Below are 12913 nucleotides of genomic sequence, written 5' to 3' on the forward strand. Positions count from 1 at the left end.
CTAGGGCAGAGGCCTTTGGCATCCATCAGTCAGTCAGGAACTGAGACTCATCCAATCCAACATTTTCTCCACGCCCTGTGAGACCACCAAGGCCTAGCTCAAGTGACAGGGATGTAGGGCTAGCGGAAGTGCCACTGTAGTGCCCCAAGCTAGGAGAACGAGGAAAAGACAAGAGGTAGAGTGCCTAAAGCTAGCCTAGGCAGTAGGCCAAAGAAATGACAGGCAACTTGCAAGTTGGAGGACCCCAACCCCAGACCCATCTGTAGATGGCCAGTCCTGAACTGCAGAGCCTGCTGTGTGGCTGCAGGAAATCAGCTGAGCCTCTTAAAAGCCCAGGAAGTACTTGGTCAGAGCCCAGCCCCTCTTTTCCTGCCTATAAGCTGCCCACCCTGCCACCCCACAAACATCAACATAAACAGAGCACCCACCCATGGCTGTCTTCGGAGCCAACCAGCCTACCCCTCATCCACACGGCATTGCTGGTCTCAGAGTGGGGGGCGGCTGGAATGCTTGCCTTCCTTTCTGGGAGCTGGCCTGTGGCCTCCCCAACCTTGATGCTTAACAGCCACAAGAGGGACCTGTCACCTGCTGACACTCACAGGGCCTGCCTCTCCCAGGGATTTCCCCAGGCCCCGGCCACTCTGCCAGTCACAATTCTTGATGTCCAGAGAGCCCAGACAAGCCCTGACCTCCCTAAGCCACATCACTTACGTCTTTGGCCTGGGTGCCTCTCCTGATCTTGGCCCTTTGCCATTTGCCGCCAATCCTAGTGAGGGGAGTGGGGCTCCCGGCAGGGTCGGGGTGGGACAGGAGGCCATCCAGGCCATCCTCCAGGGGCTCCACCCTGGTGCTCAGGCGGGCGGGGCGGGCGGCTGACTCACGCTTCATTTCCTCTCTACAAAGCCAACTATACCTGTGGTAAAGTCACACGTGGGCCCCTCCCATTGTTGGGCAGTCGTCCCCCGCCCCCCCCCCCCCGAAGGCCAACAACCGACACTAACAGATGTCATTCCTCCTAATTCTACCTCCAGCACCTGCGAGTCACTCCCTTCCACTCCTCCCTCTCCCCTTCCATAGCGGCTCCCCTCGCGAGCTCTCACTGTATTTAAACCTTCTGACGGAAATGCTTTCTGGAGTGATTCACACACCCCTGCACTCTTCAGAAAGCTGTTGAACAAAATGTCACCTTCCTTCTTAATCCAGGATCTTACTAAGCGTATCTGTTCCACATTCTTCGAGGGCTCCACCACCTCCGAGCCCCCATCCCATCCGTCCCCCACCCCCACCCCCACCCCCACCTCTCCCCGCCATCCTCAGCCACCTCTCTGGCACTGCCTTGGGAAATGACACATACCTCCTCCCCCACTTCTTCCATCAGACCCTTGACCACTCCCTATAGGTAAAATGGGTGAGGAAGGGGAAAGCTACAGAACTAGCCTCTGAAGCTAGCACGGGACCCCAAACAGGCATCTTCTGAGGCTCTGCAGGTCACAGACAGCATAGCCTCTCCTAGGCTGAGGGGTGTCACGCTGGACAGCTGGGCTTCCAGCCAGCCTCCAGCCCTGCCCACACACACTCAAACCTCAGGTTCCACTTCTCAGACTTGTGAAATGAGTCATATACCTCCTTCTATACCTAGCAGTGGCTAGGGACAAAAAAATAAAATAAAATAAAAAATAAAATAAATCATCTCTTCTGTCTCAGGGTCCCCTCCCCAAGTCCCTGGCTCATCAAAAGCCAGAAGGGTCCTATACGTGACCGAAAACTTCTCTGGGGGCAGAGATTAGCTCATCCTGTTAGAAATCTATGGAAAAAACATAAGAATGAGCTCAGAATAAGGCAAGAACCCACTACCAGCATGCGGCCTTCTCAGCCGCTCCTCGGGGAGCCAGCTAGCTGCAGCAGGCCTCTTCTGAAGACTGCATGGGTTTTGTGACACTGACGTTTTGTGGGTGTCTTTATTTATTTATGTTTAGCCTGTACTGATTATTGAACCGCAGAGCCTCATATAACGCCCGGTGACTGCCATACCACTGAGCTACATTTGGGGCTCTTTTAATCTTGTTTCAAGACAGGGTCTCCATACGTAGCCCAGGCTGACAGTCCTCCTGCCTCAACCTACTGAGGACACATGCCCAGGTATCTGTCCTTTTATAAAATACAGGGCTGGAGAGATGGCTCAGAGATTAAGAGGACTGTCTATCCTTCCAAAGGTCATGAGTTCAATTCCCAGCAACCACATGATGGCTCACAACCATCTATAATAAGATCTGGTGCCCTCTTCTGGTGTTGCAGGTATTACATGCAGACAGAGCACTGTGTACATAATAAATAAATTAATTAAAAACAAAAACAAAAAAAACCCACAAAAACCTAGGGTTTTTAAAAAAAAGATTTATTTATTTTTATTTTATGTGTATGAGTGTTTTGGCTGCATGCATGCATGTGGACCGCGAGCATGTCTAGTACCCATGGAGGTCAAAAGAGGGCATCAGATCCACTGGAACTGAAGTGACAGACAGTTGTGAGCTGTCGTGTGTGTGCTGGGAACTGAACCCTGGTCCTCTGCTAGAATGGAAAAGTACTCTTTACCACTGAGTCATTTCTCCATCCTGAGCTGCAGACTTTTACATGCCGAACTGCTCACTCTGTGGACCATCCAGAGCATTGCCTTCCCCACATCAATGATCCCATCCCAAGTGTCCTATGAGCTACAGGCCTCGGCAACCTGCCTGGGTTGCAGGGTAGGAAAACAAGTGACCATGAAGGATGACAGACCTTCACGGATACAGCTATGCTTCCCAGGGCTGCTTTCTCAGGCAAGAGGCCCCCCCAGAGGACAGCGGTGACATTCAGCACTGTCTAGTGTCCAGCATGGAACAGGTCCTTGGGAAACATATACAGAGACAAGGCTGGGTGTGCAGATGAAGCTGGGATATTTTTTTTGTTTTTGTTTTTGCTTTTTCGAGACAGAGTTTCTCTGTGTAACCTTAGATGTCCTGGAACTCACTCTGTAGACCAGGCTGGCCTTGAACTCACAGAGATCTGCCTGCCTCTGCCTCCCGAGCGCTGGGATTGAAGGCGTGCGCCACCACCACTCAGCAAAGCTGGGATCTTTTGAGCCAGGGCTTCTTAAACTCTAGACAGAAGCTCTCCCCAGTGGGAGAGGAAAAGTGCTTCTAAGATCTTAAAAAAAAACACTATAAAGAAATTCACAGTCACCATGTATAGGCAGCAGTGTGCACGCCCCTCCCTATGAGTGTAGACGGTACAGATAACACCCCATTTCCTCTATTCGCCCCCATGCACATCAGGATTGGGGTGTCACCTATCCCAGGGTAATACACAGGGCTCAGCCTTCATCACACAGAAGATAGAATCCTAACCACCAAACAGTCTCCCCCAGCCCAGCCCAGAGGTCTCTGAGTAGTCTGTCTCACTTCAGTTCACTTCAAGGGGACAACAATTCGAAATAGATGTGTTGTCCAGGTGTCTCCTGAGCCTGCTCGGGTGGCTGCGCTCTTCTGAAATAGCAGTGTCCCTCGGCTCTACTCTCAGGCCCCTTATCAGGGTTGGGACCTGTCCACCTACCCACCCATTCAGCCTGCACCCAGCGCACCTCCCAGCTGCACAATTCCCATGTAAATAAGCTCTGTGCCTGCTGACCCCGGACCCTGTCACAGGCACCAGCTGCTGCTGATCTGGACAGCTGGGGCAGGGCAGTGGATACCACTGAGTCCACTCCAAGCCCAAGGCAGCAAAGACGGAGTGCTCACTTTATCCCCCTTCCTCCCCACCCCCCAGTGCCCCCTCCCCCGCCATGGGCGGCAACAGCACATGGATGGCACTTCCCAGAACTGCAAGTAGGTGTACCTTCTGTGCTTAGAGAACCATTCAAAGACTCATCCCTGCTGAGGTGGCAAGTTCAGAGGCTGAGAGGAGACAGACCCAGGCAGGATCAAAGTCAAAGATCCCTGATCTCCAAAGCAGCCAGTCTTTCTCCTCCCTGCTTGAGGAGGCCAGACTATGAGGATTCCTCAAAAGAGGTGTCCCAGTCTGTGCCCATCCCACAGCCAGGCTGTTGAGCACAGCAGGGAAGTCCCCCTATCCACAGTTTCCTCTTTGTTTCTCTCTCCAGTCACAGAAGCATCTCTGGGGAGGTGGTTCTCCTCCTTATGGCCTGCAGGCCCCAAGTGCATACCCACCACATGGGCTGGTAAAAGCTCTGGGTTGGCAAACACTCCCTGGGCGCTGCAAGATAAGAGTTGATTCCACTTTGTGAGTACTGACGGTGAGGGATTAAGGCCATGAGTAGCTGAGGGAGGAAGAGACTAGCTCCATGCTGCTGAGATAGAACAGTATTGATCTACAAGGAGAAGAGACCAGAACCCTCCATGGGGTGACTAGGCAGAAGCTGGTCATCTGTGAACACGGTTCCCTCGCTATAGATGCAGATGGCCATGCGTGGATGTGTTCATGGGCAGATGCGGGTGCACAAGGGTCAGAGGTCACACAGGCATTTTCTGTTCCTCCATTTGAGGTGGGGTATAGGAGCAACCAAACCCCCGGAGCAACCAGAAGCCCCTAGATCTGGGTTTCTGATGCTGGTCTCCAGGGGAGGAAGCTGGGCTCCCTGTAGAACAGGCAGACTCTAGGGCTCAACCTGGAACATCCTGTGGGCCAAACTGAGCAGTGAAGTGCTCAGGCTCTCACAGGGACGTGGTGTCTACAGGACCCAGGAATAACAGCAAAAGAACAGAGCAAGGAAAAAAAAAATCAAGTGGAACCGCACAGTAAAGTGTAAAATACAAATCAACATAAATAGAAATCAATGATTAATCAGTGGCTACATGCAGAAGAAAAAAAACCAATTCCGATATCCACACAGAATGCCAAGTACTTCAGGCACTTGGCCCTTAAGGGGTAGCACGGGGCCCTTTTTCTTCCTTCAGCTGTAGGATGCGCTGTGAATTCCTCCTAAGGAATATGGCAGGGAGGGTCTTGACAGAGCTACCCCTTAACAAAATATACCTAGCCAGGGTACAGCTGAGTCGCATTGAAGGACAGAACCCCGATGTCACGAATGCTGCGGCCCTCCCAAACCCACCAACCCAGACTCATCGGGACAAACACATCTAAACGTCAAGCAAGAGAAGATTCCCAAGTGATACAGACTCCAACATGGGGCCCTTTGGTTCACCAAACTCCTCAAGGAGTCAGCCAAGGCCTGAGACAGGGTCACAGTCCAGAGGAGCCTAAGGAGATATGACAAGCACACATACGTGGGACCTGGATTGGGGTCCTGGGACAAAGGACATTAGGCAAAAAATGAAGACAACCTGTCAAGCAAAGGACTTCATTAACAACCGTGTGTGAGACTGGCGTGGTTGCCACCTAACCTGATGGCCTGCGTCCCATCCCTGGGGACAGAGACCTACACAGTGGAAGGAGGGAACTGACTCCAAAAGTTGTCCTCTGGCCTCTACATGTATGCTGTGGTATTTCTGTGCCCACAAATACAAACATAAATAAACATACTTTAAAACTTTTTTTTTTAAATGAATGGATACTAGTCTACACACAGTAAGAAGCGAGCCACACCAGCTTCAAATGGTAGAGATAAAACAGAGTCTTGGCCCAAGTGGTGGAGCAGGAGGAGACACTGGCCACAACTGCCACCATCACACGCCCATAATGAAAAAGGAAAGCTAACACAAAGGCCACCTGCAGTGTGATTTCAAGCACGTCAAGCGTCCAGGAAAGGCAAATCCATAGCATAGTGGTGGCCTCGGCTGTGGAAAGAGGCGGTGGAGTGCTGGCTATCTGGTCCTCACCTCATTCTGGGAACATCCTCTAGGTTAGGGTGATGGTTGACAAGATTATAAAGGGGGCTAGAAGGCAGTAAACTCTATCTGTAAAGGGTGGGTACTGTGGTATGTGGATTACCCATCAACAAAGAGAGTTAAAAAGAATAGATTTTCCCCTAGGCTTGTTGCCTCCCTGAGGCAGCTGTCAGAGCACCTGGCCCCTCCAGGCCACAGCGCCTGGCCCAACTATGGATGGACCCTAAAGCAAGGGTCCCTGTGGCATCAACTGCCAAATGACAGAGCAGGACGCTCACTAGGTGCCACTACAGTTCACTATAGGCTTCTGGACACAAGGGACATGGCGCCGAATGGGTGTGAAGAGACCCTGGCTTTGGGAAACACCCACTCTGCATGGGAAGAGTGACACACAGGAAAGAAGGTGAAGGCTTGTATCTCGGGGGAAATCCCCAAACTTCTCTGTACTAGAGGTACCCTTCCTGTGGGATGGAGCCCACCACGGAACAGACCTTCAAGTAGTCACAAAAATAAACCACAAGAACTTCCCAGAAGAACGTCACCAGGCCCTGGGAGAGATACTGCCGTGCCTTGAAAATACCACATGGCCCCTTTAACTCAGTTCTTACAGGAGGATTACCATGGGGCCCTAGAGCTGCTGTGGCCACAAGCCACCACCCAAGTTCAAATCCTCCCTCTGCTACTGAACTAACCAGCACTTGGACAAGCTGTGCCCCTCCCTCTCTGTGCCTCAGTTTCCTCACCTGGTGATCACAACAAAAATTGCATGGGGTGAGATGGCCCCTGAGAAGCACGAAGCACAGCCGGTGGTGTGTACACTGAGTTTTCTTACTACTACTACTACTATGGTCTTGGTTTTTGTTTTTTTAAGATACGTCAATGCTTCCTGTGTTCCTATAAAACCACAGGGGACTTTAATCACAGGTTTAAGTGGAATCACAACCCTGGTTATAACTCAAACACCAAACAGTCTTAACAACGGCCTTCAGATGTCAAATGTTCTTAGTGGTGACTTACAGCCGAACGTCCCTCCGGGGCCTTCTGTACCGGCCACACGCAGACACTCCAGGAGAAAAGAACGATGTTTTCTACAATTAGGAAAACCCCGTCTGCCAGAGTTCTGCTTTTGCTGTATAAGGGCAGTTGTCCACCAGCCACAGGCTCGGGCCTGGTACAGCTGCCCTGGGCCCACCCACCTGGGCTGGGCTAGGCCTCCTCCCTGCAGCTGGCCCACACCTGGCTAAGGACTTTGATCCCTTTCTAGGCTCCCTTTTCCAGTCCTGCCAAGAATGAAGAAAAGCAGAACACCACCAGTGCAAAGCTGGGGGGGGGGGGACACAGCCCCAAAGCCACTATGAGTGGCACCAAAAAGCCCCCAGGCGGTTCACAGAGTTCACACACCAAACCTTCCAGAGCCCATATCTACGGTCAAACTGCCCTGGGGCGGCAGCCTCCCTGGAAAAGGCCGCCTGAGGCCAGAGAAAGAAGATCCGCCTCACAGCGAGTCCTTCTGAGTTCACCTGTGACTCACTTTACACGGCTCCCGCCTTATCTCTCTAGAGTCACCATTACTGTCTCTCCACTCCTGCCACGCTGCAGAGTGGTCAGCAACCATCCCAGCAGCCACCTACACCAGCAGGCCACAGATGTGCCTCTCACTGCTAACAGGGCCAGCGGCCCCCTCGAAGTCCACCTGGCAGGGAAGAACGCAGAAACTCAGAAAAGGTGGCCCAACCACGTAAGCCAGTCACAGCCATCTCCCACTAACGGGTGCTTGCCACCACCGACACTAAGTGTCCCTGTGCTGATAGACAAAGAAAGCAAAACACCAGAGCTGAGAGGCCAAGGGCGCTCAGGAGGAGAACCTGCCCAGCTCCTAGAGATCCTCCCATACATCCAAACACCCTCACCCCATAATAAGCACCCCTGAATCCTGTAAAAGGCTCAGTAGACCAGGCTTCTGGAAAGAAACCCTACCAGAGCTTAGGGAACCAGATAGGGCTTCCATGCGTCCCCAGAGAAGGAAGGGACGCACGCCAGCTAGCACATCAGCCAACAAGGACCCCACAGCAGAACCCTGAGCCTTTGGTTTCTCCAGACATGAATTCTGTCCAGATGTGGCAGGTCTGGAGCTGGTGTTTCTAAACAGCTGTACCGTTCCTGCTGTGCTCTCCTTACAGAGAGCTACGCTGGGGCCTTGCCAGCACTGCCAAGAGTGTCTCAGGGCCTCCAGTGACACTTTCCATTGTGCGGAGCACTAGCTATTGTGAGGCAGAAATGTTGATGCAGGAAACAGGTCTAACTCTCCTCCTTCTAGGAGGCGAAGGTGAAGCCCAGCGAGCATGAGGACAGCAGAGGCTGTCGCCGCTGGCACCAGCAACTGAGCTGTCTGCTGGCGCCACCCCGGGTGAGCCAGGATAACAAATAATGGAGGGCACCAGGGAGAGAGACCCACTGGTCCCTCCTTAGGGAAGGCCCTTCTGCAAAACTCCCTCCGCCTGCCTGGGTAGGAGGCACAGGATAAACAAATACCCAGGCCCTGTAGTATAGACCTTAACTTTGAAACTGTCCTGGGCAATTTATAGGAACTAAGTCCTAGCGTGTACTCGGATGGACGGACATCTGTGGGACCAATAGGGACAGCCACGCTCCTTACTATCAGCCAGGCTAGCTGAGGAGAAAAACAAACAGAGCAGGGACATGGTGGTCCATAAAGAATGTGATCCTGGGCATCCGGCCTCACAGACGTTAGTACCTAGCCCATACACCTTCAGAGAGTTCAGTAGTCAGTATCTCAGCAAAGGCAGGTGTCTCCAGTGTCCAGAGCAGCTTGGGGAGAAAGCATATTGACTGAGACCTCCCCCCCCCCCCCCCCCGATTGTCATTTCATCCTAGAATGGGCCAGGGATAATTTTATTTATTATCCCTCACTGGGCCATGCTGTGTGTCCCCAAACGGGCCTGGGAGCAGGCTGGACAGTGGCAGAATGAGAAATGATTCTATAGATGTCTGCGGGTCCACTAAGCACACACAGGCAAAGGGCAGTACAGCCTAGTCCAACTCCCGACCTGGGGTGTGTCTAGCCAGCATGGAACCCACAGTGTGTCATTATTCCTCTTATCTTCTCCTTTGTCACTCATTGATGAGGAAACTGAGGCAGGGGATGCTCATTGCCTTGCCCCATGTCACAGAACAGGTACTTGGGAAAAACTAACTTTCAAGTGTCCTTTATTCAAACCCTACAAAGCATGGATCATGACTCTCCTCCCGGGCCTGGCCCTACAGCAAGCCCCTCTGCCTGGCTTAGGCTTCAGGACAGCGGAACTTGAATTTTGTCCCTAATCTACACAAGGCAAGGCAGGAAGGGAACTCTAAACAAAGCTCCCCGCCCCCAAACTGAATCTCTCCTATCTCTGGAAATGGGGAAATTTCAAGGTGTACCAGCTTGTCTCTGGCCCTGGGAGCCTGCTCCTCACCCTGGCCACAAGTAGGGGCACGGGAACCAACCAGCAGCCAGGCTGGCCCCTCTCTACCCTTCAGAGGTGGTGATCCTGCTGTGGACAGGTGAGGTCTTAGGCAAGGGACTGCCACATAGCACCCAACCTTAGCGGCTGTATAAACACATAGGCCTAAGCTCCAGCCTGGGTGCCAACTGTCCCCAGAATCCCACAGGCTACTGTCCAAACGCAAGGAACAGACACACTGAACGCAGGGTGTGGAAAGGGAAGCTAAGCGTCCACAACTCCCGCGCCGCCTCTCGCCCCCCCCCACCCCCGCCGCCCCGCGCATCTCTTGGGCCACACCAGCCTGGAGAGATCCACCTCCTTTCCAACCCCCCTCTTCCAACCCCCAAGAGTGGGTCAGTAGGACGACATTTACTGCGCCCTCGTCCTGTCGTCGTTGTTTCCCCCCACCCGACCCCCGCTAGGCATGGTGACCTATCTAATGACACCTCCCCCACATGGTAGTTTTGGCCCTACGTCCCGTCGACTTCTGCCTCTCCCCCAGAAGGACCCTGACTAGCACAGCGTCCGAGGTACGCACAAGGGGGGCAGTGACGCGCGCCCCGGGGGCGTGTGTGCAAGGCGCGCCGGTGCTAGTCTCCAAAAGGAGGGTCGCCGCTGTAGGCCACCGAGTAAGGGAGGCACAGTGCACCGGGTTGAGGCCCCGAGGCCAGGACAGAGCTTGGCGAGCTTCGCCCAGGTCGGTGTAGGAGTCCCCAGGCGCGCCACTTACCCTGCGGGGAGATCGGGGCCAACTCTCATCCACCCGCCGCCGCGGCGACCCCCTGGCCGGCCACCCGGCCCCGCTGCACCTGCCGCCCGCCCGGGAGCCCAGCGGCGCCGGGGAGCGGGGACTACGCGGCCCCGCGGGTGCCGGCCACGAGCGCGGAGGCGGCGCCGCGTCGCGCGCTCACGTCCTGCTGCGCGGAGTCTGCGCGCCCCCGGGCCGTGCCTGCGCAGCCGCCGCCCGGCCCCGCCCCTCGCCTCCCCGCCCTCCCTGCCGGGTTCGCGCGCGCGCGAGCCCGATCACGCGGCGCCGCCTTTGTTTGGGTGGCCCACGTGGGTCCTAGCCGCGCGTACCCACGCGCACGCTCGGCCGTCTGCCAGTCTTAGCCACGGACACCACCGCACAGAAACAAGCACACCACTGTCGCCTCGCTCCGGTGTGCTGGAGTTGCTGCCAAGTGATGACCCGCTCTTGGAGCAGAGCATCGCCAGGCTGGACTCAAGAGCACAGCTCCACACTGGGGAAAGGACGAGGAACCTGCACTGGGAGGAGCAGTGGACAACTCCTCCTTTCTCCCCTCCTCAGTACTTACCCAGGAATGGCTCCACACACCTATAAATGTCTCCTTAGCACGATAGGAAACCTGCTACAGCCCTGACACCCTCAGGAACAGAGATCGTCCAGTAGACACCTTCCCCTTTTCACTGGCCTTTAAAAAACAAGGGTTGACCAGGTAAAGACAGCATCCTCAAGAACCTCAGGTCCTAACCTAGGTGGTGGACCAACCATCAGCACCCTATAAGGTCTGACCCAGGAGGCCATTTCTAGCCTGGGAGGTGACTGTTGCAAGCTAGCTTCAGCGGGTGGAGGCATTAAGCCTGTGTTCCCACAATGCTTTGCCTGCCTCACCTCCAACCCTCTCAATCCAGAACTGCCCCCTCACCTTTTGTCTCAAGCACTCCCGAAACTTCCTGGGGCAGGATTCGGGCCCGTTGTGTCCTCCAACATTGCCCACCTTCCAGACGGGCCTTCGTAGGGTCAGGGGCCGGCATTCAGTGGCCAGCAGTGGGTGTGCTTTCTTCTCTCTGAAGAAGGAGAGGCAATGGTCTCAATACCCATGTGCGACACAATATGGGATCTATTCCCTGGCTCTTGGCTGGCAGTGTGAGGTGCCAGGCTAAGCTGCCCGCAAAGCTTGGGCTTGCCAAGATGAGAGCTACTTTGGGCAGGAACCTCCACTGAGTCACCTTGGTGTGACGCACCATGCCAATCTTGCAGGTTCCTCCTAACTCTGGCTTTTCCTGCTTCCTCTTTAACCCCCAGCAAAATGGGGCTCTGGGTTCCCCAAAACACAAGCTCTACTTTCCTACCTCGAGGCCATTGCCCAGGCCATATGGTCCCTGAGGGGGATTTTCCACTCTGACCTTACCTAGCCTTTCAGGCTATAACTCCAAAGGTTCATCTCTACAAAGCCTCACATAATGGCTCTAGCTTCCCTTCCTGTAAAGCCATAGTTCTCAGGGGGACCATTCCCTACCCTTCTCTTACGAACTTCCATAAGGGCAGCTTCCATAAGGAAAGGCTCGGTGCATTCATGTAGGTGCCCCTTCTCTGCTAGCAAAGTCTGCGTTGCAAGCTTAGTCCCTGTGTCCAGTGTGGTGTGGTGATTACTTTGGCGGACCCTGCCCTCGTAGTGGTTTCATGATTGGTGCTGGTTTTATATGAATGGGTTCCTGAAGGAAGGTGTTGTGGTCTGAAGGAGAGTGGCCCGCATAGGCTCCTAATGCTTAAATGCTTGGTCTCTAGATGGTGACACTGTTTGAGAAGGATTAGAAGGTGTGGCTTTGCCAGGGGAGGGGTGTCTCTGGGTTTGAGGTTTCAAAAGCCCGCTGCTGTTCCCAGTTAACTTTCCCTCTGCCTCATGGTTGTGCCTAAAGCTCTCAGCTCGAGTGCCGTGCCTCCCTGCTGTGATAGTCATGGACTGACCCATAGAAGCCCCAAATGAAACACTTGTCTGTGACTTTCCTTGGCTGTGATGTCCCATGAAAGCAATAGGAAATAACTAAGACAAGTAAGACACGGCAGGCAGGTCCTCACTGTGATGCAGGACATGCTGAAGCTGGCCAGTGCGGCTGCCGAAGGGCACTGTGCAGGGTGTTACAGGAAGCCCTGCCCCTCGCTTCCACCCACTCACACCCTGACTTCCTGTTCCTCTGTCGACAGGCCCCGCCCTCAGCCCCTGACCCCAGGGGAGAATCCTCCCTAGCCTTATTCCCGGAGCATATCTCATCCTCTGCAGTTTCCGGCTCAGAACGCATGCTTTGGTGGCAGGAGGGAGGCAAGGCTGGGACTTCCGGTCAAGCTGGGCCACCCAGACCACAGCATCACCCCATCTGGAAGGAAGCCGGTAGATAGACGCATTAGCCACCACCCTAGCATAACACAGAGGGGGTTCCCAAGAAACATTCTTTGCATGAGTGGCCAGGATGAGGAGATAGGCAGGAGCCCAAGAGAGCCAGACTTCCGGGATTCCTAATCCCCCCACTTCTGTCCACAAACATCCACTGGGTGCCCACTCTCAGGCACTGCCTTGGGGTGGGGAACAAAGCTGGTCAATAAGGTCCATTCTAGAAGACAAACCTGGACAGACCCTGCCCTCAGGGGACCTTGAGGTTACCATGCCCACCATCTTCTCAGAGGCGCCTCACGGCCATGGCCCCTCATTGACTGATAAGGGTTATCATGGTCTGGACTGGGTCTCACAAATCTGGATATTGAAGAAAATGACTGTATTTGAAGACAGGGGCTTTACAGCAACAGAAAAGCCTGTAGGGTCATGT

At 54.2% G+C, this 12913-nt stretch overlaps 1 protein-coding gene across 4 annotated transcripts in view; it reads right to left on the reverse strand.

The window, feature by feature from the left end:
• Positions 1–10262, reverse strand: part of GRAMD4 (GRAM domain containing 4) — an 83556-nt gene extending 73294 nt beyond the window's left edge. For 2 of the 4 annotated variants that reach the window (XM_084750846.1, XM_084750845.1), the window contains exon 1: positions 10080–10262. In XM_084750846.1, the coding sequence (XP_084606972.1) occupies positions 10080–10108 (29 nt within the window). In that variant the 5' untranslated portion in view covers positions 10109–10262. Of the gene's footprint in view, positions 1–711; positions 731–10079 lie in introns of those variants that run through there. The other 2 variants (XM_084750844.1, XM_084750842.1) reach the window with 1 other exon arrangement.
• Between the last annotated feature and the right edge of the window lie 2651 nt (positions 10263–12913).

This window comes from Acomys minous (assembly GCF_964271855.1).
Source record: "Acomys minous genome assembly, chromosome: 12".
In the NCBI taxonomy this organism is placed as follows: domain Eukaryota; kingdom Metazoa; phylum Chordata; class Mammalia; order Rodentia; family Muridae; genus Acomys; species Acomys minous.